Raw genomic sequence first — 26,666 nt, forward strand, 5'->3', positions numbered from 1 at the left:
AGTCAAGCATAACCCATATAATAATTTATGAAGATAATGACAAAATCTTGAGTTGAAAACAAACAGCTGGATCATCTTATCTGTCCTTGGGCTAACAAAGAAATGACCAGAGTATATACAGAAGTATTTAGTTTGGTTTGAATATATTGATGAATTGGATTCACCAGAACAGTGCAGACTATACACAAGTTTATTTATCTTCATCTTTCAGCATTGCACTCTACAAATGTATGTGTTTATTTTTTTCCATCTCCTTAACACCAGCACTTAAATTTACTTTAAACTGAAGACCACAGTTCTGAACAGTGCTTATGGATTTGACTGGCCTTCAGTGCTCAACATTTGTTCCATAGTAGGAAAAGCACAATGGAGCAGGAGTCTTGATGCAATAAAATCTTAGGGGATGTTTCAGTTTGTACACGTGAGTTGTCAGAACCATAATGAAGTAATAGAATATGCTTACAGTCATCTGTGTGATCTAAGATTACAGGCATATAAAGCTGAGATTTCTACTAGTAAAGCATGAGCTACACTAAGCAAAAGCTTTTATATTCTAAAAATAAAGTTAATTTGATTAACTCATCATGGAAACAAAGTTGCAAATGATTAAACTAATTTGCTATTCCTATCTTAGACACCTGGTACCTAATATTGAATACCCATATGTACACAAGATATATGCAGAGTAATAGACCAAAGAACTATTACAAAAATCCCACCAAACCAAACATAGAAGAATAATCAGTAATTGACCTGGTTTAATTAAATAGTGTTCTACTTGCTAGAACATTGTCCTTCATCAGATGCAAACCCCACCATTCTGCCAACTGCTAACCCTTCCAAAAAGGAAGGCATACTTTCTCCATTTGTAATATACAAAATTGCATTAAGGAAATAATTTCCATGAAGCTATAAACCTGAAATGGACAATTTCACTGGTGCTTTTCCTTTTTAGTAGATAACAAGTGAACCTAACTTTACTTCCAAACATTCTCTCAGGTTTTTTTTCTACTTAAACTATTAGCCAACTAACTGGGAGGAAACAATTTAAGAGAAAATGAAGCCTTTTTAAGAAAACAGGAAACACATCTTTTATGTTTTAAGAGTAAAAACCAAACATGAACAAGTATATCACCCCATCTTCCCTGCTAAATATTAACAAAAAGCTTCACTCTATGCTAAAAATGTACCTTTCTTAGGGCTGTTTGAATGGCTTTTTGCTTGAGCTCAGAAGAGAAATTATTCAGTTTAGGTACATAACTTACTCTTTAATACTGTGCTGGGTTTCTGTGGCAGGTGTTTTGGTACCAGGGGAGGGGCTACAGCAGTGGCTCCTATGGGAAGTTTCTCGAAAGCTCCCCTGGCTCCAAGTCAGACCCACCTCTGGCCAGGGCCAAGCTAATCAGCAACAGTGGCTGCACCTCTGTGATAATGTATTTAAGAAGGGGAACCTGGGAAGAGGTTGCGACTTGTAAGAAGGTGTTATGAGAAGGAAGGAGGACACCTATGCGAACACGCAGGTCAGTGGAAGGAAGGAAGGAAGGAAGGAAGAGGAAGGGGGGAGGTGCACCAGAACAGATGCCCTCTGTATCCCATGGAGAGATGGCAGGGCCGCCCCCCACGACCCACGGGGGTCCATGGTGGAGTAGAGGCTGACCTGCAGCCTGTGGAGGAGCCCACATCCCCATCCCAGGAGACGCCTGAGACAGGCATCTCTGCTTAAAGGAAGCCGGGATTGTGAGGGGAGAAGCGGCCCCCGCTGTTGTAGTTCGGCGCTGGGAGGACTGGAACATGCGGGGGTGACCCACGCTGGAGCAGCATGGGAACAGCTGCGGCCCGTGGGGAGGACTCACTGCAAAGAAGGTTTGTGGAAGACTGTCCCCTGTGAGAAGGGAGCCCCGTGGAGCAGGGGAGGAATGTGTGGCATTCACCCCACCTCCCGAGAAGGAAGGAGCGGCGAGCTGACTGTAACCCTCATCCCCTGCCCCTGCTCCACTGCGGGAGGATGGAGAGAGATCAGGAGCAGAGCTGAGCCCAGGAAGAAAGGAGGGATGGGGGGAGGTGTTTTTGGATGTAGGGGTGCTTCTTACTGTCCCACCTTGTCTGTTAAGGGTTGGTTTTGTTAGCGTTTGATTACAGTGATGTTCCTTTTTTCCTTCTGCTAATGAGTCTGTCTTTAGCCTGTGATAGTAACGGGTGAGCTACCCCTCTCTGTCCTTATCTGGATTCCTGAGGCTTTTTCCTTCATCTTCTCCTTCCCACTCCTGAGAGTGAACAGTTGTGTGGTGCTCAGTTACCCTCTGGGCTCAAACCATGACAGATACTTTCATTATTTTGGGATGCTTAAGTAGGACCTTGGAAACCCAGAGCTGGCCTCTAAACCATTGCAAGGAACAAAAGGAGAAAACACTGCATGAAGGAACAACAGTCAGTGCTAGTCTTTGTAGGAGAGCACTTCTAGGCACAGAAGTCTACTAGTACTTCCCTCATGAGGAAGAAATATTCCTCTACTAGACCTTTATTTGACAATGTGGGTTCTGGCAGCAATAAGAACATAAGAAGAAGACTGGTCCTGCTTACATTGAGCTCTGACAAAAAAAAATAAAGATGGATTTGTCTCCTGAGTCAGCTCACAGCACAATGCTGCACACTGCTTATTCAGCAGCAGCACAGGCTGATACTGTCAGCCAAGTTTCCCTGTGCTCAAATCTTGTCCTCAATAACCAGAAGGTCCCTACCCTGATAACAGATCCACTACAAAAAAAAAAAAAAACAACATTAATTGCTCAACTATGACACATTATGCAGATCTCATTCACTAACTTTTAGAGTTGGCTTTAGTACACCTATTCTTACTAATGTACATGAAATACAGAACAGAAAAAAAATATCCAACCTGGCTAACTTGTTATACATTTATTGTTTGATCTTCAGTGATTTCACTGACAGAGGAGCCTGATAACTCTCTAGACTTGATGGGAGAAAGGCAATGTTTCTTTGTAGTCACACAGCCCACAGAGTTATTTAGATTTTGCCAGACAAATTTTGATCGTTTTGAACAGGAACAGAAAAAAAGTTATTCCCAGTTAGTGCACTGAGAGGAGAACCTGGTTCAGCCCACCCAAGGTAAAGGTAATATTTGGAAAGTTCTCTTATCTAGAAAACACATAAAAATAAACTTGCCTTCCATAAAGATCCTGTTCCAGTAGATTTTTCCAATGTGATTTCCTCCAAGAAAGACTAGATTTGATAAAATCAACATTGAAGTGCTAACAGATGCTAGAACAGCATGAAGTCGACGACGAATTCTTGGTGAGAAGAAACGTTCCTGAGGGGCAAAACAAATGGTGCAGATGAAGTTAACAACCCCTACCATTTTTCAAGCAACATTTGAAAAAGACGTATTTATGACAGGCAACTTTTATACAGAAGTTCAAATTCTTATGGAACACACCCCAAAGCTTTTAAAATATCTAGCAGAACTCCCACCATTGCCATTTAAGTTTCGACGAGACTTCATGACAAAAAGTGGTGTTGAATCATAGTTGAGATTGGAAGGGATCTCTAGAGATTTCCTAGAAAGGTCATCAAAGCAGGATCAGATAGAGCAGGTTGCTCAGGACTATGTCCAGTAGCATATGTCCAGTTTTGAATATCTCCAATGAAGAAGACTGCACAACCTTACTGGGCAATCTTTACTGGTGTTTGACTACCTTCACAGTAAATAATTTTTTCTTACATTTAAAATGGAATTTCTTCTATTTCAGTTTACGCTCATTGGCTTTTATTCTGTCACTAAATACCACTGAGAAGAGTCTGGCTTTGTGTTCTCCCCCTCTACAATCAGGTATTTTTACACATAGACAATATCCCTCTGAGCCTTCTCTCCTCTAGGCTGAACAGTCCCAGCTCTCCCCGCCTCTCCTCATATGGCAGATGCTCAAGTCCTTTCACCATTTTTGTGGCCCCTTGCTGGACTCACTACAGCATGTTCATGCCTTTCTTGTAGTGGGGAGCCCAGAACTGGACACAGTTCTATACATTCTACACCTTAATTTTTTTTCTTATCAAATGTACTCCTTGATGAATTTTTGCTGATGGATGTAAACAGTAACAACATGCTTCTGGGGTAGATAATACTATCTAATAGGTTCCAATATGGAGTAAAGCACTTCAGTCAAAACAAACAGCACCAAACAACTTCAGAAGTCATTAATGTTTTGGTTGATTAATAAGACTTCATTGAAAGATTCTAGAGTCAGATCAGAACTGGTTATCACAATGAATCTTAATAAACAGATACTCCCATATAAAAAAATATTTAAATACACATGAAATCCCAATTTTTTTTTTCAGTGCAAACATTAATGCTTGTGTTCAAGAAGTGTAAATATCTATTGCAAAATTTTTGGTACTGTTGTTCTAATGATACAAAGTAGGTCTCTCTTCACCATATATTAGTTTACATTTTTCTGAATCTGTATTTTGTACTATCACCTGAGGTGTGAGTGCAGCACGGAGACTGCAAGATGACAGTGAAAGAAGGATGAGAAAGTTTTAGCTTCCTTCAATATTCGGTTGTTAGAACAAATTTTAAAGAGCATTATATCACATCACAAGGAAATATTGTCTCATTACTGCATAATGAAAAATATCTTCATCATGGCTCCAGGCTGAAAGCCTCTTTACATAGTGCCTGAATCTACAAAAGACTGAATGCTTTGTGTGAAGTGATGAGCATTTGCCAAGGCATGGGAACTAAGGAAAATAGTGGGAGCTGCTCAGCCTTCACATCATAAATGGTGATGTTGCAGAAAACAAAGTCTTGTGACTCTAGCATCAAAAAAAAGCAGTAATTAATCTTTAACAGCTGCAGCCAAACCAGAATTCATGCTCAGATACCTGAAACAACATAAACACATGCTCAAAACAGACCTAAAAATACATTTCTAGACAATTAAATTGCTAGTTTTGTAAGCATCAAAACAAATGTTTCAACTGCTAGATTATAAAGTGACAAATCTTCAAATAAATGACAGTTATAAGCATAAAAATACAATTTTAACATATTACTGCAAAGTAGGTCTCTGATAAATTGAATGTTAGCCCCAGTCAGAGCTATATCTAGTGTATGAGTCACTCTGAGTCAGCACAAAAATGGGGATAGATAAGCTTCAAGTAAAAGTACTCTGTATCAGGCAGTATGTGTAATAGAGCAATAGTCAATCTTCCATACAACACTATGAAAAACATTCATGTATGAAAACAGAGATTGAGATTTTTCTCTGAAATTTATGGATGAAAACTATGGCATCACAGGAGAAGGATAGAGAATATAAGATAATTGTATAAATATTCACAGACACCAGCAGTTACTTAGTGAAACAACTTTTTCCCTTCCTAGTACTTTGCACCTCCAAAGCTGCCCAAGGACCTCCAAAACCATTCTCCTTCAGTTCACACACAGGTAGAGGTTATCTCTAGATATTCTATGGAAGTTTTTCTCCTCCTGAAATGCATAGTATGAATGCATGGTCCCATAGATGAAAAAAAGTATGCCTTTTCAGAATGCAAAAGTGTAGGCACACAGAGAAAATGTTCAAAATCTTGCTACTAAATCCATGTTAACAATCAAGTTTAAATAAGGAGCAGTTATGATCGTGCTAGCTTCAACTTTTGTGTTATGAGCCACCAAACTTACCTTTTTCTTACACCATGCTAATTAATTCTGATTGAGCTATAGCTTATCTAGAGAGCACAGTCTACCATCAGATCTACCTTTCACTCTGCCTTTGCCTAGCAAGCTTTTTTGTCAACTCTATAGAGAGACAGTTTTAATTAGGAAAGGGAGAAAAAAAAAAGAATCTTCTGGTACAGCTGTAGAAAGAGTTAGAGACTAATAACCCATCAGAGAGCTGATGTTGGACTGCATTTTCCACCAAGGCACTGATTAGACTTGGTAAGTTTGTGAGGTCTACCTGTTCTACAACTCAAAGCAGTATGATGAAGACAAACAACATGAATAGCTAAAAAAGCTCTGCCACTTTTTTTAAAAAACGAATACAGTTACTAATAAAATAAACTGTTACATGTAATACATTACCCTCTACAAAAGTTCTATATGTTAAACTATACAAGTTAACTGTAGTACAGATCATAAAAGCCTTTAGTCATTTATAAGGTATAAGGGAGTAGTATAAAACAGAAACAGTTTATACAAACACTAAGCCCTTTCTGGGTTTTGCTGTAGCTCATTTCCATTAACTTTGCTAGGCACTGATCCAAAAAGCAGTACACATTTTTCTGAGAGTCTTTGATGTCAATGCAGCTTTTACACAGCTGCAACAAAGGTAAAAAAAAAGAAAACGTTCTTTAAACATCTCATGTCATCTAGAAAAAACTATGAAAGTACCTGAGCAGCTATTATGCTCAAATTAATACACTGAAAGCATTAATCTACCCATGAAAAAGGAATAAGGCTGGTCTAGATAGCCCATAATAACATTTTTTTTATTTAAATATCTACGAGCATGTAGATTTTTCTGAATATACAGCAAGTTGTTTTCATCAAAGCAGACAAAATTCAAAAAAACCTCCACACCCACAACTCTTCATTATGCTATTTAATGATTTTAACAATATGTTCCCATTGCAACAATACAAGCAGCTGCTATGGATTTGTGGTGTTTCTCTGGATTTTACTGCTGTCTCTTTCTCTCTTCTCTTTTCCTGTTGGAAATACAATCAGAAGATAGAGTGGTGAAAGAGCACCTGGTGTTAAAATGACAGTGAAGCTGTGGCTGCCTGGCTGAAACACTTATATTTGCATCCTTCCTCAATGCTCCATCTTACTTGTAATCTTGCATCAATACTTCATCATACTTTTAGTAATCGCCACCACCCCCACCTCCCCACACATGGTGAAATAAATGGAGTGTAGCATTTCAACTACACAAAAAAAATGACATATTGTCCAGATACTCAGTCTAAAGGCATGAGGCATGACGTAAGAGGTGACTTAAAAAGGTTGGCTCAGGTCACCTTTCCTGGAACTGAATGGAGTTTGGGTTATTATTCCAATCCAATTCCTGCTGTAAATGAAGATCGGCCTCAGGCATTTTTCCCAGATGTTGAGAAAAACCTCTCACTGGACACTGTTGGGTCTAGTAAAATTGGCTACCGTCAGATCTCTCTCAACTGGGCCTTCTCAGTCATCTTACAAAAATAAATTATACTATCATGGAGTGGGGTACCTTGAAAAGAAAATCTCTGTATGTGTTTGAGAGGGGTGGAAAAACAGGCATGAAAAGGATTTGTATGATCCAAACATCCCCATTTCTAAATCCATTTCCAGTTACACATGCATATCACATTCAGCCTCTAAGTGAAAACCAAGCCAGGAATAGGAAGCTTTTATAATGGTTATTTCTTGAGAAAGATAGCTTACGAAGGGCAACACACATCAGAATAGATCATTTAGACTAGAATTAAGAGTAAAGTTAAATGACATGGTGGAATTTTGAAGTCAGAGAGGATGTGAGAGAAAATACCCATTTCATTTGCTTTGCAAGGTAATTACACCACTGTGAGTGAGAAACAAACAAACATGGCAGGAAAAGTGGCTTTAGACATTTAAAATTACTTTTCTCTAAGGTGAGTTAGAGCTAATCAACAATAAATTTGCATTTTCACTGATTGACAGGACTGTATACAACAATATTACTGATTGGCATGAGGAGATGAAATTGAAGGCCCAGAAATGTTTTTCCTAGATGCATTTACATCTTCTAGCTAGCCAACAATTGAGAAAATACTTTGGGGAATACTGACCACAATAAGTCATCCACTCTCCCATGTGGAAGTTGAGGAGACACCCAAGACCAAATTCTGTACAACAGTCAAAACTACACAGTCCTACACAAAATATCACGCTGAAGTTGTCTTTTACAGAAATATATTTCCCAGCATTTTATCAGGGACCCAATCCTACATCTTCCTACAGCAACCACTCCTAAACCTTTTCTAGCAACAGTGGTGGCACCATGGTGATTTGGCATGTCCCAAATGCTCGTTATTCAGAGAGCTGCTGAATCCATTTGCAGTAGCTTGTTCTGTGAGCAGGTCACATGCATCATGCTGTTTTAGGCAACTGGGGGGCATGCTTTCCCCCACACTGCAAACCCAGCCTGATGACAGGGTGACATGTGGCAAGAAGCCTCCCCTGACAGACATTAGCTGGTAACTTCCTGGCAAGTGCTCAGAAGATGGAAAATATCTACGCATGCTGCAATCACAGTGCATCTCATTTATATAGCTTCTCCGGGACAGACTGAAGAAAACTTCTACATAAAGTCAGTGATGTTATCAAGCTTGCTCATACTAAAAATACTTCAACAAGTCCCATGTAAGGGAATTCAATTTGCTGCAATTTAAACAGACGTCCATCTTCATGGAGTAAAACAGATTCACAACATTTATTTCTTTTTGAACTACCCTTCCAGAAACTTTATAATCCAAGCACATGGCAAAATAAGAGCGTATGGTAAAATTGGAGCAGCAGAATATTTCTTATGGGAACATATGCACTGTGGAATAAGACTGTCAGATACTATGGCCAGAGTGACATGAAACATGTGCTTGATACTACAAACTGCAACACTACAGATTACATTATTCTATTTTCATCTGACTGGTTTTTAAAGGGTCAAAATAATCTAGTACAGTTTTTAGAAGGGTTGTCTTTTTTTGAACATATAATATTTAATTACTATCTGTTCTACAGATTTCAACCTCTCCCACTTAAACCTATCAGCCAACTTATCCACAATAATTTTAAAATAAGATACACAAACTGTACTATTTGTTGTGTTGAAGAAATCAAGCAAATTAACTGCCACAAATATAACACCTAGTCCTGTGTTATCTTTCACTGCCTCTCCTAGTGTATGAGAGGGGAGTAAGTGTGCTTCCTATAGTCATAAAAGCTCCATCCTTTCAATTTTCTGAAGGTTTTTACTAGAGAAGCAACGCTTAAAAGCTAATGTAGTGTTGACTCATCTTTATGTTTCAAAAAGTAAATGAAATGTTCTTTGCAGTGGTCTGTTATATAGGGTTTTCAAGGATTTTTGGGGGGAGAGGAGGGATGGTAAAATGTTTGTGAGTGAAGTTGCTGCAGTACAGGAGGGGCACAGGTGGTGCCATTATGCATATGAGGAAAATGCTTGGAAAAAACCTCAAATCACTTTAACAGTGGGGTTCCTTTAACCACTGCAATTTAAGGATCCTGAACTTTGGTTTTCACCCCCTGTTGCATCACAACTGAAGAGTAAGGCCTGAACTTGTTTACTTCTCTACAGAAGCAACAGAGACCACCCAGTCAATCTTAAGAGTGTCTAAGTGCTTTCTTTTATAAAATGTTCTTAGATAAATGACAGGCCAACACTTCAATGTCTATCCCTGAACCCTGGTAATCATCCCATTGCCACAAGAATGAACATCTCAATGCATCCCTTGAATCTGGGTCATCCGCAATGCAGCCATTTGCCAAAAATAACGGGACAGCATAAAAACAAGAGCACGGGTGAAAAGCTGAGTGAGGAGCAGATGGGACAGTGGGAAGGGAAGCGACACATCCTGACTAACAGTTACCGGCTATTTTATCTATCTGCAGTTAGGAGCACTGAAAATGGAGGGCAGGGTGTGACTGAGCAGCTGGGGGAGCAGATGGGACGGAGGAAAGGCTGAAAATTGTGACAAAGCTCTGCCAAACAGAATGTCAATTTATTTAATTTTTAAAGCGAGCAGTAGAAATGAAGATGGGTTGGGTCCAAGCAGTGGGGCAACTTCTAAAAATATTTGTTAATACACACTGTCAATGGGTAATAGTGACAAAAACATGTTTGAGAGACTACAGGAATGAAGGGAGGGACTACATGTGCTCATTAATAAAATGTTGGTAGAAGTTAGGCTCTAAAAGCAGCAGGAGCAAGGGAAAGGCAGCTGATGAGAGGCTGACGTGTCAATATAATACCCATTCCTGCACTTGGAAGTTGATTTTGAATAGTGTAAGAGTAGAAACTGTACCAAAGAACAGAAAAGCAACAAAAATAAAAAAATGTAGTTGAATACACATGCAAAATATCCCTTTATTAAATAATCCAAAAGAAATTGTGGGATCCCCAGAGCTATAACAGTAACAAGATAAGGAACAGGCCCGCAAGCAGAAAGAGAACAAAATGTGCCACCAGATCTTATCCATCAACAACTGCCACACCAAATGGAAGAATAAATTTGATTTCCCATCAACATACACTGTATCTTTCAGTAATCATGGTAATCATTCCTGTTGCTGTTTACTCCATTCTTCATCTAGCTCTAACCTAGACACAGTCCCCTTTACTTTTCTTTGCTTTATTTTTCTGGCATTTTGCTTGCAGTTGTTCCTTCCCTTCTCCCCAAGCTGAATTGTGGCCTGAGGTCATCTGTTTTTTTCCAAGGTATATACTTTCCTTCCAAAGCAAAGGTAAAAATTAGCTCCTGGAAGGTTCATACATGAAGACGGGAACTGACAAAATTTTTCCAAGAGACAGGATGATGCAAATGACCTGTAATTCCCTACATCACTCCTATAAAAAGAGGACCACACAATTAAAATCAAGCAGCTGTCAGTTAAGATCTATTTTCACAAATAGAACTTGTTTCTGAATTTAGGAATAAATGCTATATATAGTATTTGAGAAGATACTCATCTTTTCTATTGATGTCTTACTAAACATTCACTCAACAAAATGCTGTCTTGCACTAGCATCAGTTCATTTTTAGATTTTCCAAAAGATCTACATTTATAGCATCTCTCAGCAAACAGCCAACCCCCACTTCTGTTTGAAGAAAGCCTCCTACCAGCTCATATGTGTGCAGTACACTTACAGATGCATGTGTGAAAGTTTGACATACACAGAAGTAAATTTCTGTACTTGCTCCTACACTTACTCTTCACCCTTGAAGAACCTGCACAAACATTTCTTTTTTTAAAGTGGCAGCTTGTGAAAAGTGCGAAATGAACAGCATTGAAATGCACCATCCTCTTTTCTGTTTTATGTTTAAAGCAGGGAACTTAACCAAGTAATGGCAGTGCACTTACTCCTATAAACATGTCTCAGCTCTCACCAAGGAGGACAGGTCGAGAGAGACATGCACTTTCCTCTGTGCCCATGTCCTTCACATCCTTATTTTTGTTCTGGTTCCCATTCTGTTCATTCCAGTTCTCTCAGTTCCTTCATCTTTTTTATCTTTTAAACTGTAATCAAATTGGGAAAGGATCAAGCTTCATCAATCGCTAGTGCTGCATTTTGGTCCTGCCCTTATGGCCCTCCCACACTGCCACTGTGAAATTGTTAACAAATAAGTAATACACAGTAATAATCCCCATGGAGACATCTGATAAATAAACAAATACAGACCTTGCTTTCCCTGTGGCAAGTTTCTGTAGCTCAAGTCACAGCAGAAAGAAAAGAGTGCAACTGCTCCTTGGTACTTTAGCTTGTATTTCCATAACTGCTGACATCTATTGTCTGGAGTAATTTTTGAGGTGAACAACAGAGGGAGGCTGTATTCATGGAACAGTAGCAAAGAAGTGCATAACCAGCATTGCTCTGCCTTCTTCTCACCCCATAGCATGACTTACTTACTTTTCAAACTGTGTTATGGCCTGAGCACCAGAAAGCTGCTTGATGTCTCCAAAACAGAAGAGGACATAAATAATGCTGGTAAGTGGGAGAAGCATTTTTTTGTTATGACAACTGAGCAGATACACAAGGGGCTTCCCAGCTGGCACTACAGTCTGAAGCAGAGCAGCAATCATCTGGTTAAAGACAAATGGAAAATCACAACAGCTTCTCCACTGGTAGCATCAAAAAATAATTACTCTTGCACAGGTTTGACAAAAAAAAAAATATGGATGCTTGTACTCAAAAGGTAGGAAATGATAGAATGTTATCTCTGAAATTTTACTGCAGCCACTTTTGTCATTCATCATATTAAAGCCAGCATCATATCGCATATGCTTGTCCCTCACACAAAACAACACCTACTAGATTCTCAGTCTTTGTTACTGAGTCTGAGGCAAGAAGTTCCCTCAGTAAAGAAAACCAGAGTCGGAGTACAAGTGCAGGTCCGTGTGTTTGCATTTTTAGCAGGGGTCTCAAAATGTTTTGGGATCCACTTCCATGAAGACAAGTGAACCCTTACAACAAGAGGGTGGAAAAGAGAGAAAAAAATAAGATCAAGCGAAAGCAGAAAAGTGGCAAGAATTACTTGACTCAGAATTGTTGTTGGCAAAGCTAAAACTCAGTGGAATAACCCTAGGATGCATTAGCCAGCCCATATTTGCTTTTAATGGTCATACAGCAGCTCAGTACAAAACAGCACCTTGATAACTCAGCTTGCTGCTTCTAGGTACCACACACAAAGACCAGGTGTCACAAGTCTGCCCTGGCTGATGTTCACATCTAGGGAAAGTAGTTTCCATTGATTCTGAGTCAGGGTACATCTACTTTGGATAGTAGAGATTTCTGGCTAGAACAACAATATGGCTAAATGCAAGGTTGGGGTGGGGGGCAAGCCCCATCCACTGGTCTGGGTTTTGACATTATGGGTGATACTTATATCTCAAAAACCAATTCTGCGCTAGAGAATAAGAGTCTGATTAAGAGACTTTGTTCAACTACCCCACTTCTTCCATTCTTACAGGTTCTCAGAGAGTAAAGTGACTAACCCAACAGAAGTCTACAGCAAACACATAAAAAGGTTATGAAGAAAGTATCATTGGCAATGCTTGCCAGTTAATTGAATCACCGTGTTGCAATAATAATAAAAAAAAAGTATGAATTATGCAAAGCTATTAATAAAAAAGGAAAGGCTTGACATCAGTAAATCAGTGATATAAATACTTTTTCTACCAAATGAAGCAAAATAAAGATCAAAGCCTAGTGTGTGCTGAAGAACAGCTGAGAAGGGTTTATGTGTTGCAGAGATCTTATTAAAGATCTAATCTTGCAAGGTGGTCAACAAACATACCTCCCCTTAATGAGTTCCTAATGTTTGCTCAGATACTGCCTCTGTCAGCTGCAGAAGGAAGCTTTACAGTTGTCTCATGGCAGTTTAAAGTGAGTTATACTTGCAAAAAGAAATTTTGTCATTAAAGGAGATAGTTATACATTTGCTCAATGTATATAGGACATGGTTGTGAAATTCACAGGGATCTTTACCTTGGCTAGGCTGAATTTGGGCCCAAACATAGGGCTGAGCAATTACGGCAGCAGAACCCAAATGGTTTCTGTGTCCCACTGATCTAAAATACGGAGGCTCGGCCTACTATCCTGTACTGCTTATGTATGTTTGCAAGGGTGAGGTTCCAAGCAGCTGAGCTCCTCCCTTTCCACTTCTCTTCCTTGGCTTTTGTCTCACATCGTACTGCCTCGGTGCTATTCAGATTCCTCTCCATGAGACAAATCACCTAGTAATAAAATAACCAGAGGAAGTAAAGCTTTCTGCTGGGGTAAAGAGCTAGGTCAGCTCAGAAAAGATATCAGCAGGAAGGTGTGCAGAGAAGCAAGTGCTGGGACTGCGAGGAAGGGAAGAATGGGAAATTAAACTTTTCCCCCTTCAGTGACAGTGAGCTGTTAGATCAGCTCAATTCACTGTCAAACCACAGCCCAGAGGTCAGGCTCATCACCACCCAGTACCTTTCCATGCTCCACACCAGCTGTCTGCAGGATCACTGCATGATGCATAACTTATTATGAATAACTGTAGGAATTTTAATGCACTTAGCAGAAGAAACAGCGCAAACAAAATTAAACAGAGGAAAAAACAGACACAAATCCCCCACCACACCCAGCTTTTTGAAGATGTCTAAAATTCTGTTCTCTGTGAAGCTTCAGATGCCAATTTTATTGACCACATCTCTGGCACCCAAAACAATGGTGATATTTTAACTATAGAGACAAATGTATAGAGTTCATCCTTCTGGGGGAAAAAAAAAAAAAATCTATCACACTAACCAAATCAAAGGACATCTTACAAAGTATTTCCCCTTTTGCAAAGTGGGGCTTGGGGAAGCAATTACAGTGTACTGGAACGGACTTAATTAGTGCACCTTGTTACAGCCATAAATAAAACTGTAGAAATCAAAGTATTTTACACTTTAAAAAAACAAAACACTTACAAGGATAGTACAAATTACTTTAAAATAAACCATGCTTAAAATCAGTTGGTTTCTCAAATTGAATTCTTTATGGTAAATTTAGTGTCTTACTAAATAAAGCTAGAAATAAGATCTTAAACTAGAAATTCATCATAGCATGATTTTTAGAAGACAGATCTTTATGTCTCAATTTAAAAAATTCTTACTAGACTGAATGATGTGTTTTCACTTTATGAAAGAACTAAGAAGATAAATGTTGCTGTTTCAATTGAGATTAAAACATTAATTTTAACAATCTGCCAACTTCACCCCCTTTGCTACATCTTTTTTGGGCGATTTCCAAATTTTTTTTATTTAATCTATTGATTTAAAGATGCTGTCAGCTATTCTAAGGTTTAAATCATTCTAAATCTATTTTTATACCAAGATCTAATTTCTTGTATAGATCTATATTTTGTTTTCCATAAGGAAAAAGGAGAAGGAAAAAAATTGAAAGCATTGGAAAAATGATAGCCATTATCATTTTCTTTCAGAAATCTGATACGTTATTTATTAAAACTCAATACAAATGCTGTCACTGATTTTGAAGGAGATACTACTGGAGTCTCTGTTCATCAGTAAGGGATTAATATAGAATCAGTGAAACAAAGCACTACTTTGCTCAATACAGGTTTAAATATATCCTGAAAAAGTAAAAAAAAAAAAAAAAAAACTGATAAAAACACAATGAAAGTTCTCCAGTTTAATATAAAGTTTCCAGATATGCTCTAGTTATGGTGCATAGCATTTATTGTTTTATATATAATGTTTTAATGAAAAGACAGTATTACTTAATTCAGCTCTAATTTACTGATGTCTAACAAGTAATCTCTAGGGAAAAAAAAGATACATAGATAACTTCTTACAACACAACTCACTGAAACATGGAAGTTCAGAGCAGTGTAAGCTTAAAAGTACGTAAGAAGGAGCATCAGCTCTTTTAGAGCTGAAATCAGGAAACCAGGCACTAGTTTGCACCAGTTCAAATGAAAAGTTTCAGTTCCAATTTTCTGGGTCAGAAAATTTACTGTTTTCAGTACATATTTGTTTATACACTGATTTTACTTTTCACAAGTAATGCCCGTGCTTCTTTGTTGATTCTAGTTCAATATGCCTGAGATGACATTTAAAACCTGTCAGACTGCTGCAAAAGTGTTATTTTCCCATACTGCACTAGGTTTAAAGTGCTGAGATTTAAACTACCATAAAATCTGCATAAATACAGGGTCCAATTCTTTTTATATATATTCTTAGTCAGCACAAGGATTCAGTGAAGGAGAAGACTCAAATGTGCTTTATTTAGATTTCTAAATCTTTCTTTTGCAAGAGAATTGAGACAATAGAGTGGGAAATAAAGGGAAGCAGTTTTGTTATAAGTCTTGTTATTTTTTGTGATTCATTTCATTTTAAAAACAGAGAAGAATTAAAATTCAACTTGTTCTTCATGATTATTTTTTTTTTACATTTTACTAATTAAAAACCTCCTCCTCAACTGAATTATGTAACTCAACTTTAATAGCAATACATGAGGAGGTTTGGTAAATAGAATAAAAAAGCATAAACCTGTGCTTTGTATTTTTTCAGAAACCCATCTGCTATTCTGGGGACAAAAATAAATTTTCCTTTTCAAAAATAGCCTTCAAGAGCCAATACAGCAAGTGAGTGAAGCACAAGAATGCAAAGGATTTCAGCTTGTCAACAGATGAAATTTAAGTGAAAAACCCATCCCCCAGAATAGGGTTCTCAACACCTCGGCGACTAGGCTTGCAACACACCTCTTGCTGAAGCAGGATTATGGGAATGCTTCCAAAAGCTAGATTACAAGGGAAAAAAAGGAAATTTATACACAGCATTGGGAAATTTGCAGTTCATTTTAAATGTAAGTGATACTTCTTAAAGAATGTCACATCACTCCATGCCTTGGATAAGGAGGAATCAAAGTCCAACTACTTATCTGCTCCCCAGTGTTGGTGTTCAAGAAGATATGGGAGTTTGTTAGAAGAGTGAGGAGAGAGCAATGAGGGGCAGTTTGCAAAGACTGTAGCTCATGTTGTTGTAGAGAGGCTTTCAAGGCACAAGGCAAAGTGTGACTCAGCCATAAACAAATGCAGCAAGATCTAATGCACTAATACACATGCCAAAAGTATTCATATTAAAAATGTTGGCTTCGGAGGTATTTCAGGGAAAGATGTGAAAGCCTCTTCTAAGGAAGGTCTACAGTCATGTTTCCAGACAGAAATGAAAAACAAGGTAGACATAGAAGACATTGGATAGGCCTTTAAAAACACTTGATAAAAGCAAAACGGAGAAAGGGGGTAGAAGGCACTCAGTTCATTGCTAGGGTGTTAATTTATACAAAAGAACCCTACTGTCAGCATTGGATAACTATAATTAGAACTATGTATTAGAAATTAATACAACACATATAACCCCACCTTCAAAATGTCACATCCTTATAATTTCTATGGTATTTAAGCACTTAATTCCTTAAGAGTTCTTTTAGAATTTCTAATACAATGACATAGAAATAGAAAAAGCCCCTACACTTATATTTCTCCATACAGCTGGATGCCTAAAAAACTACTTTGTCTTCTAGTCCAGAGACAAACATATGCAGCTGGTCAGATGGTGAAGCTCATTTCCACCCCAGAGGAAGGATTAATGGATCTGATAAACTCATTCTCTAGGAAGGAAAAAAGCTGCTTCCAGACTGTCACTGAATTCGCAGTGATGGACAGTTGGATGGTACAAGGTAGCACTGGCTGCTTCTGGCTACCAAATTACTTGGCTTCATCAGTTGCCACATATGGGATGCCACAACAGTGAAAACTGAGATGGGTGGGATGGAGAACAAGCATAGTTACTTGAGCATCAGGACTTCATCAGGCTGCAGAGTGAGTCACCACCACCACCACCACATTCTACAGGAGTACAAACTCTGTGCGCTTATCACTACTAAGAAAGCACGATGTAGGAATTATTTACTCTTACAAAGTTATTAGAAAATTTGGGATTTAACAGTGAGCAAACCTGCAGACTAAAATGACCATCAAAAGTAAAATAGTGCTTTTTGCATATGATTGCATGCCAAAGACAATTTTGTCCTTTGGAAATAACAGCATGAAGGTCAAAAGTATAAGTAAAGTGAAAATATCAGAGGTCTTCAAAATAATATTTTCTTTACTTGGGCCTTTAGTGGCGTAAGATTTCCCCGTGTAAGCTTGTTCCCAGATGCAAGCAGCTGCTACACACACATTTGTCCAGGAAACACATGGTTAGAAATATAGACTCCTAATTTTAGTGAAGATGAATATTTTAAGGCCATTCTGAGTGAAATCAGAATACAAATGTTAAAAGTAGCTTCTGCTCAGCTATATACAACGTGACAAGCAGTTGCTTACTCTAGGACTGCAGAGGAAGCTTTTAGAACCATGCATATTTCAGTGTTTGCTTTGCTGATACTTTGCAAAATTCTAGTTATATGGCTTACCTCAAATACTGGAGGATGGGCAAGGGAATGCTAACTCTTTTATCTATTATCCACAACTTTTAATCTAGGTTAAATCAAACTAGCAATGAGGAAATTCAAATGAGCATGGAGCCAGGAAAGAAGAATGTGAAATGAAGAGAGGCTCAACTTACAATTAAATCCTGAATAAGTGAAATAGAAAGTATCCTCTTGACGCCATTTTCCACAATTACTCCAAGCCAATTAAGTGCCCCCCAGTACCACAGATAACTCTGTCCTCCATGCCAATAGCTTACAAAGGCAAAAGTGAGGGCTGTGGAAAAAAGTGTTCCCAGCAGACTGGACTGAGATCCTCCCATCGGAACATAAATGTACCTGTTGGTGAAATGACAGATAAGCAATGTTATTAGAGCTTTCACAGAAATCTCAGAAAAACATTCACTACAGAACAAATCTGTTATTTTGTGTCATAAAAAAAAAAAGAATGTGAATAATTACCTGCCATTCTCTATTTACAGAGCTTGCCCTAGTTTCTGCAAAGCTATAGACCACTTCATGAAATATATGCATATACCATTTGGCAAAAAGACAGTTCTGTGGTCACAGGACCTCCATATTAGACAAATGTACAGTATAAACTATATTCTCAAAATTGGAAAGGACAGATGTTCAGGTTTATTAAACTGTAGTAGCTGTAAGTCAATTTATATGCTCAGAAATTACATGTAATCTTTCATGTGAATTTAAATTATAAGACTCTTTACAAGGAGTCACATGGAAAAGACTAGGGGTAATGGGTACAAATTACTTCTGGGGAGATTCCAACTGGACACAAGAGGAAAATTTTTCTTCATGAGAGCAATCAGCCATTGGAATAATCTCCCCAGGGAAGTGGTAGATTCCCCAACACTGGACACTTAAGTTTCAGCTGGACAGGGTGCTGGGCCATCTTTTCTAGACTGTGCTTTTGCCAAGAAAAGTTGGACCAGATGATCCTTGAGGTCCCTTCCAGCCTGGTATTCTATGATTCTATGATTCTATAAAGTCACGTATAGTCATAACCCACAGAATGTTTTCCATTTGTCAGAAATGTAGACACATGCAAACATGTTTTACTTTTAAAAGCTTGTAATTTATTTCTTTTTAAATCTTTTGTTAAAAATTATAAGAACTGAAAATATTTCCTATCTAGTTCTTGTATTATACTCTCAGGATCATGTCTGCCTAATGACCTTCAGAGCACATATACCAAAAAACCCCCCAAACCTATATGAAGCACCCTCCATGCAATTATATTCTGCATTTAAAATGAAACCAGAAGTCAGAAACTTAGTCTTTAATTGATGCTCATAAGTGGCCAAAAAGCAGTGCTCGTTCAGTAAAAATACCAGAAGCAATGGGATTCTGAAAGCTGACACTGTTTTCTGGGTCACTTCACTTCCTTCCTGCCTAGAGAGCTACATCCACTCCTGGCATTTTCCGAATAAGGCATGGCCACTGGCCAGCCTTTATCTGAAAAAGTTGCATATTTCTGTCAACACTTTGAAGCAGCTCATCAGGCAATGGAGTCACCATGCAGCTCATGGGTACCAGCGAGGAGATGAGATATATGAGAACTACTGATGACAGTTCTCCTCAGCTGTCATTCCTTTGACATGACGCGCTGTACTCATATTTGAGACTATTCCTACTTGCTAAGATAATTAAGGGAAATTTTCTGCAGTGAAATTTTTATCTCTGGTTATCAGATTTTACATTCAGAGATAAATACTAGCTTAAAAATTTTAAAGGGAAATTATCATAGTGCTTTATTCCTAATCTTAGGAAGTAAGAACATATAGTAACAAGGTAAAATAAAGTGATGAGAGTAATTGCAAGGCAAATAGAAAAGTCATTAAAAAAACCCTGTCAAATGCTCCAAATTCTCTATGCATAACATCAATACACCTTTTTACTTTAACCTGCTACAGGGAATATCTGATCACATCTATAATGATTTTCAGTATAAATTTGCTTTTTACTAAGAATATGAAAATAAATAGAAGTTAAGATCAATAGTTTTTATTTATGCTGTGGTTTTGTTCTCTCTCCCCTTACTACGTTTTTCTTGGGTCTAGTCTTATCACATATCTAAAGAAACAGTATGGCAATAATAGATGCTTGAAATTGCAATCAGTTAGTCTAATAGGGGAGAGGTGTCTTAGCAGCCTGTAACCAGGGGGATCTTTTGCAGCGCTCTGGCACAGGCGGTGAAGAGAGCAGAGCCACAGACACCACTGCTTTAGACAAATTCCTTCTATGCAAAGGACTGCAGAAATGAAAGACCAAAGCAGCTCATCCCGTCTTAGGACATAATTTCCCAACACCTCCATTTAAAGGGACCTCCTTTTTAAAGGCTGATTGTTTTATTTTTTTAGGCAGGGCTCATTGTCATCACCAGTTCCCCTTGCAGGCTGGCTGGAGGGGGCTGGCAGCCCCATGCCGCAGATGAGAAACCACAACCCCAAGAGCAGCACCTCCCTGCCCCTCAATCCCTGCAAGCATGGCAGTACCTCGTTTTGCAGAGGAGCCCAAACCAGGACACTGCCAGCCCTGCCACTCTCAGCAAAGCTCACTCTGTCATACATTTACCGAAACACAGCATTGAAAAGTAACCCAGACACCATCAGAGACACATCTCTGTGATGGAGACCTTACTCTAAGCCCTAAGGAAGCCTTTCTGCTGATCTCACAGGGTCCTGGGTTAAATCCACAGCACAAAACGTAGCTTTTACTGCAGAAGTAGCTCTAGGTTTCTGTACAGTCCTTTTCCCTGCCCTGAGACAGAGCTGTTGTGTAGGCACCAACCATCTTCTCAGCACAGGCAGGCTCTACTGGCACTGGCATTGCCAGGTATGGCCCAGCAGCACCAGCTTGTTCATTTGCAACTGCAGCTCAGTTTATGTTGGCCTGAATGGCTTTCAGATTATTGTGCAGAGAGAAATAGGCTATTTTCTGTTTTTCAGTGTTTAACAACAGCAGATAGATAACTGAGCAGCAATAACTCATAATTTTGATGAATGTTCAGGGTCAGTGAAGTTTTAGCTCCTAGCGAGGCCCATGGCAATTGTGCAACTGAAAATTCACTTGTGCTATCTTTGTGAAGACCTGTCTGAAGAAGGACAGGAGCCAAAATTAGTCACGTAATCTTTACTAACACTTCGACCTTCCCCTCCTGTACTGTGGAGAGTCTGCCTCCTTGACTGGAAGACAAATGCAAACACTTCTCTCCTTCCTTGCTAGCTATCGTAAGAAAACAGAACAGAGGCTGGCTGACACTTTTTGTCACAAGGGCACTAACCACCCTCAGACTGCATGGTCTTGCCTTCCCTTGTTAGGGCATTCCCACTGGCAGTTTTAAAGTAGGTATGAAGGACTGATGGATGTTGAGTCATTTCTCTTAAGCAGTGTGAAAAGCAATTCTGTATGTTCCTGTGGTTTTTACACAGAAAAATTAATTCAAAAAATCCATTATTACATTACAGAACACATCAGGATAAAAAGTATTTGCTACCTCATCACCCATGCACATCATATCCATGTCATGTTCCTGTGCTTACACTCTTATGTTGGCAGGCCTGCAAACAAGCAATAGGCAACTTGGACAGTGTGCAGCCAGGACCAGATCCTGGCTCCATGCTAGCCACTCCGCTCTCTGATATGACCAAAAGTGTCTGGCAAAAAAAACACCACAAGAGCCCTTGCCATTACAAAAAAAGTATTCTTCTTATTTTTAAGCATTGTGGAAGTTTAGAATCTGATTTCTCAATATCTTTCCTATGTGTTTACATAGAAAAGTACTCATTTGACTACAGAAAGCTACATTTACACTTAAGTATGAGGGAGAACAAACCAGTGAATGGTATTACTAAGCCAGAAGATAGAAGAAACATGTTACTTCTGTATTATCATTTATGACACTGCACAAGCTTTGTAACTAACAATTTGTTGTGGTTTAAACCCAACCAGCAGCTAAGCCCCACACAGCCCTTTGCTCACTCCCCCCCAGCAGGACGGGGAAGAAAAGGAGACTCTTACAGTACATTGGGAAAGCTGTTCTGTCTTCCAGTTCACTAACAAAATCTGTGAGAAAGGAAGGAGGGAGGCAGGGAGGGAGGGAGATAGACAAACAGAGAGAGATTAAGGGACAATGGCTACTACAATCATGCTTCCCACCTTTTTTCCTTTTTACCACTACTTCTGTCTGCCTTCTATCTACCATACAGTCCTTCTGCACTGTGATTAGAAACTCAGGATTTACACAAATGGCGAGGTTGCTGTAGAGCATGCCGATCTGCCATGCCATATGTAGAATAGCATTACATAAATATCTCCTTTTAAGCTTCCACGCAGTTTTTAAGACTATTTCCATCTCTAATCACAGAAAATCCACAGAGAAGCTCAAAGCCCCCAGTTCAGGCACTATTATCACGTAAAAGTAGCACATAAAAGGAATCATGGCTTCTCATGGCAGACTAACACAATTTAAAGGAACACCCTCGCAGCAGAATTTCTTAACAGCTCATAAACAGATTACACATTTACCATAGATGTTCAAGGAAGGCAGATTTAGCTGAAAGGCGTGGTGCCAGTGCAACTCTATCTTAATTCACATACTCACAGAAAAAGAAAAGTCAACAGTTATTTGGTGGTCAATGAGCCAAAGATGGATAAATGAAGGAAAGCAACAAAGTATTTTGCAAAGAGAAAAGGTTGCTAAGGCAAGTCGATTTGAGGATGGCAACCCGTCTTGTCCCTCCAGGATGTTTTAGAGGGATGGGTAATGCTGGTCCCCCTTAAGATCCATGAAAATTACAGACAGAAAGATTAGACCCGTGGAAGATGCTTAATATCAAAAAATGCAGGCTAGGTGAGCATTTAAAAATAAAACATTAACTTAGGGGATCAAAAGTCAATTCCTGACAAAACTTCAAACGTGAAATTTGAAGCTGAAAGAACAGAGATTTCTAGGCAGGCTGTCAAAGAGGAACTCGTGAATGCTACAGGCCAGGCTTTGCCAACCTTTCCTAGTTTGGCTAGATCTCTCTTTAATGACAAGGAAAGGCACTTCACGTTGTCAGAATAAAAAGTTGTGTATACTAGATGGAGAGGAGAGAAGAGGGATGACTACTCCATGTAGATGAAATACCTCAAAACATCTGGGGGTTATCTGACGCACATAAATACAAATTAATATTGAGAGAACGTTATATAGTAATAATTGTTTGAACACACACACATCCCGACATGACTAAACATGAGTAAACATAAATTCTTAGCCTTCCCCCCACCCCCCGGCAAATGTGCTGTCAATCTTCACCATATTTCCATAGACTCTGTTTTGATTTCAAACTAAAACTTACGTGCTATTAAATATGCTACTTTCACAAAGCATAACTCTGTATGTGTCTTCTGAATAACCAAGTGCCTTACTTCTAGTCCCACTTACAGTAGCTTAAATCAGCTTATCTACAGCCAGCAAGCTGTTCCATTTACACAACTTATCTTAATTTTAACTCACTAAGTGAACATTAGAGAATTGGATAAAATATGTAAATGGTACCATTTAAATCCCTAAAGTAATGCAAACACAAACATAATAGCTGAGGTATTTAAAAGTGACATTTGCTTACAGAGAGTAACTTTTAAATCCAATAACCATTTTGTTAGTTTTCTTGAAGTGGTAATCTACAGAACAATCATGAGAGATCTGACAATCATTCCCTTGGAAAACACATTGTTTCTTTTCTTTTAATGACATCTACATTATAAAGTTTTTATTCTGCTAACTTCAGAAAACCTCTAAGAGGAGCATTTATAACCAGTTAAGAATACTGTAAAGGGCTTTTATTCCTTGAGGCCTCAATACACTGCTCTTACTTCCACATGTATGTAATTCTAAACATATTTAAATCTTGAAGCAAGTGCAAGTAAAGCACCTGTTTAAATGCTGTTCTGTCCAGCGGCTTTCTTCAACATGTGCTTAAATTTCTTTCTGAATTAAGGCCATTCAGCAAGATGCATGCTATCCATGACTTTTCTTCCCCTCTCCTTAGCTATTGCTCTTGGAATGCCTTATCCAAAGCAGGCGAAATGTAAATTTTAAAAAAATGTTAATTTGCTTGTAATGGCAAATTTCTTGTAAATACAATTAATTTATGAGCTTTTTGTATTTTATTTCAGGGAACATTTGATGCTCCAAATTCCAATGACTCTCTAAATTTCAAAGAATTCAAGGGTTAATCATACTGTTTTGAGTTGGACAGTTACATAGCTAATACAGTAAAAGTTTAAATAGCAATAATAAAGTCTTCCATCTTACATCTCAACAACAGAAATCGCTTTATATTCTCTACAGTGATGTTGTCTATTTGTGGACATCTATACAAAGCTTCATCCAGGCAGTATTATACATGGAGAATTTAACCCTTTACGACAATAAAAAGTTCTTCATCATTAGTTATGAAGTCAATGCTCAATGTGAGCCTGAACAATTTTGAGGATAAACCTAAATAACCAAGTTATCATTTATGTTGATCCTAAATTGTCCCAAGGATTGTAACCACTAAAGAGATTTGATTGAAATGAAAAGTGTGGCAGGACACAGGGTGAGAACTAAAAAGGAATTCCCTCTAGAACCGGCATTGGGTTTCCCTTATTTATTTTTAAGCCCATGTTTTCTTTTTGTGGTCCTAGATCACTGATTTCAAACTTTTTCTTTACTGCATAATAAAAAGATTTCAGGCCCAGTTCTGCAAATTCTTACTTCTGGGTGAGCTCTTACCATTCCTGTTTTGTCAGTTCAAGCTGACACCGGCTTGGATGGAGCTACGCAGAGCGCATAAGTAAAGCACACCTGTATGTCTTTGCAAGACTGGGTCCTACATGAATAAATCTGTTTTAAATCACAGAAACATCTCCTGTAAACATAACTTTGAAGGCTGAGCCCCACATATTTGCACCTGAAAAAAAAAAAAAAAACCAAAACTAGAGGTATTTGGAATACCATTTGGCAGAATTTCCATTAGAAGAGGTAAGCTTTGTTCTTATTGTGAAGCAATTTTTTACACAGTCTAATAATTTTTCTGGGCTGTTGGCAAAGCTTTTGAAGCTCTGGAAGATTCTCTCACCTCACCAGCTTAATGTGATGTTTAGAGAGACCCTGACAAATGCAGACCCTTTAAAATATTAAAGCTAATGTTGGCTCCAGGCAAGCTTTGTTAAATTACCACAAAAATATTTAATAAGAAATTAAGTCCATTTGGGTTACAAAACATTAATGAGAATATTCCTATGCAAGAACAGTCTGCTTTACAAATATGACCTGAATTTGGTTCACTCTCCAGTTGTTAGCATGTTTCCCATGAGTGTGCAGTTTCCTGCTAAAAAGTGAAAAGCGTGTAATGTATTTTTCTTCCCTTGCATTCAACATAAAAAATGATCCAGGTCAAGTCCATATGTCAAAGGGCAGATAACTGGGGAATATTGAACAAATCATTTTGAATTCACTCTTCCAAGGAAGCTCATGTTTTCAATGAGACTCATTTATCTCAAATGAAATTTTAATCTAAATCATAATACTTCCTTTTAATAGAAAAAGTTTCATTACTGATGGACTGCTGTGTTTAGTTTTCTCCCAGACGCATCTACGAAAGACAGAAACCCTGCCCACCACCACCTGTTCACAGTCAAACGCAAAACTACCGGTCAGCTATCTTTGACTGCAATGGGAGAGGTTCCAGATGACCAAAGCACCAAAAGACTAGCTAAATCACCAAGTCCAAACCAGGGCCCCATCCTTTTTGCTGATGGTAGAGGCCCATATGTTATTGCCAAAACAGCGCAGAGTTAAGCGCCTACATCTCAGCCCCTGGGTGGGGGCGGGCTGTGTCCCCACCTCCCGCTTCCTCCCACATCCAGCCCGCTGAGCTCCCCGAAGCTGTTCTGAACTTAACTCCCCTCAGGGGCCCAATTCATTCCTGATGCTTACAATACACCTACCATGTGCTGATAATACCTGAGCTCAGCAGCACAGCAATCAGGCTGTACTCCTTTGAAAACCCAGCTGGAGGAGGGATCTAATAATAGCACTGCCACTCTTTGCTTATAAAATGGTAGAGGTCAGGCTCTTTGCCAAGACGACCAACGTATCTTGACTCCCAAAGGAGTACTCCAGCTGTCTGTTACCAGGCTGCCACTAGGCAGAAAAGAGAATGAGACTCAAAGAGTGAACATGCAAGAAAAAACAAGTCTGTGGCTAGGGCATTACCCACGGAGACCCCAATCCTGCTTTCCACACTAGGAATTGTTCACTGTGCCCTAAAGAATGATTAGACAAAATGTATAAGCAACACCATGAACAAATTAATTAACTTTTTTTTCCTCATTTTCTTCACTTCTCCTGACTCTTACACTGGAGGGCCCAGCTCAAAATTCAGAGCTCTGCATATCTGCACCAGAGGCTGCAGAGGCATAATTTTCACATACAAATAAACCCTTTGCAGCAAATTTCTCCCTTTGGCATCTCCCCTCTCATCATAAGTGTGCATTCACAACAGCACATTTTACAGTAGTTTTCAATTACAGCTAAAGCAACAGAGAACAATTCTTCTTGTGCGTGTGACTGCACATATTGAACTATTTGTGGCTCAGTTAGTGAAAAACTGTTAAGTACATGTCATTTGTTGCTTTGACCATGCCAAAAATAAAGTACTATATTTTCTTCCCACCTCTTAGAAAGCTGCTTTAAATTCCACAGGTGTAAGCACAAGCTATTTAGCCATCCTGCTAATCTTAGTAAGCCAAATACATCAGGCAAATGCAGCTCCATCCACATCTTCAGATGTTTAAAACACACCCATCACTGTGCAATTAGCAGCTACCTTTTCCAGCACGCTTCTGCCTAAGAAGTGCATG

At 38.7% G+C, this 26,666-nt stretch overlaps 1 protein-coding gene across 3 annotated transcripts in view; it reads right to left on the reverse strand.

The window, feature by feature from the left end:
- HHAT (hedgehog acyltransferase) overlaps positions 1–26,666 on the reverse strand; it is a 159,457-nt gene that overhangs the window by 61,555 nt on the left and 71,236 nt on the right. For all 3 annotated transcript variants that reach the window (XM_042789828.1, XM_042789827.1, XM_042789826.1), the window contains exons 10-11: positions 17,885–18,086; positions 3,184–3,328 (exon numbers count right to left, since the gene is read on the reverse strand). In XM_042789828.1, the coding sequence (XP_042645762.1) occupies positions 3,184–3,328; positions 17,885–18,086 (347 nt within the window). The remainder of the gene's footprint in view (positions 1–3,183; positions 3,329–17,884; positions 18,087–26,666) is intronic.

Source organism: Tyto alba, unplaced genomic scaffold (genome assembly GCF_018691265.1).
Source record: "Tyto alba isolate M040663 unplaced genomic scaffold, T.alba_DEE_v4.0 Super-Scaffold_16, whole genome shotgun sequence".
NCBI classification, from domain to species: domain Eukaryota; kingdom Metazoa; phylum Chordata; class Aves; order Strigiformes; family Tytonidae; genus Tyto; species Tyto alba.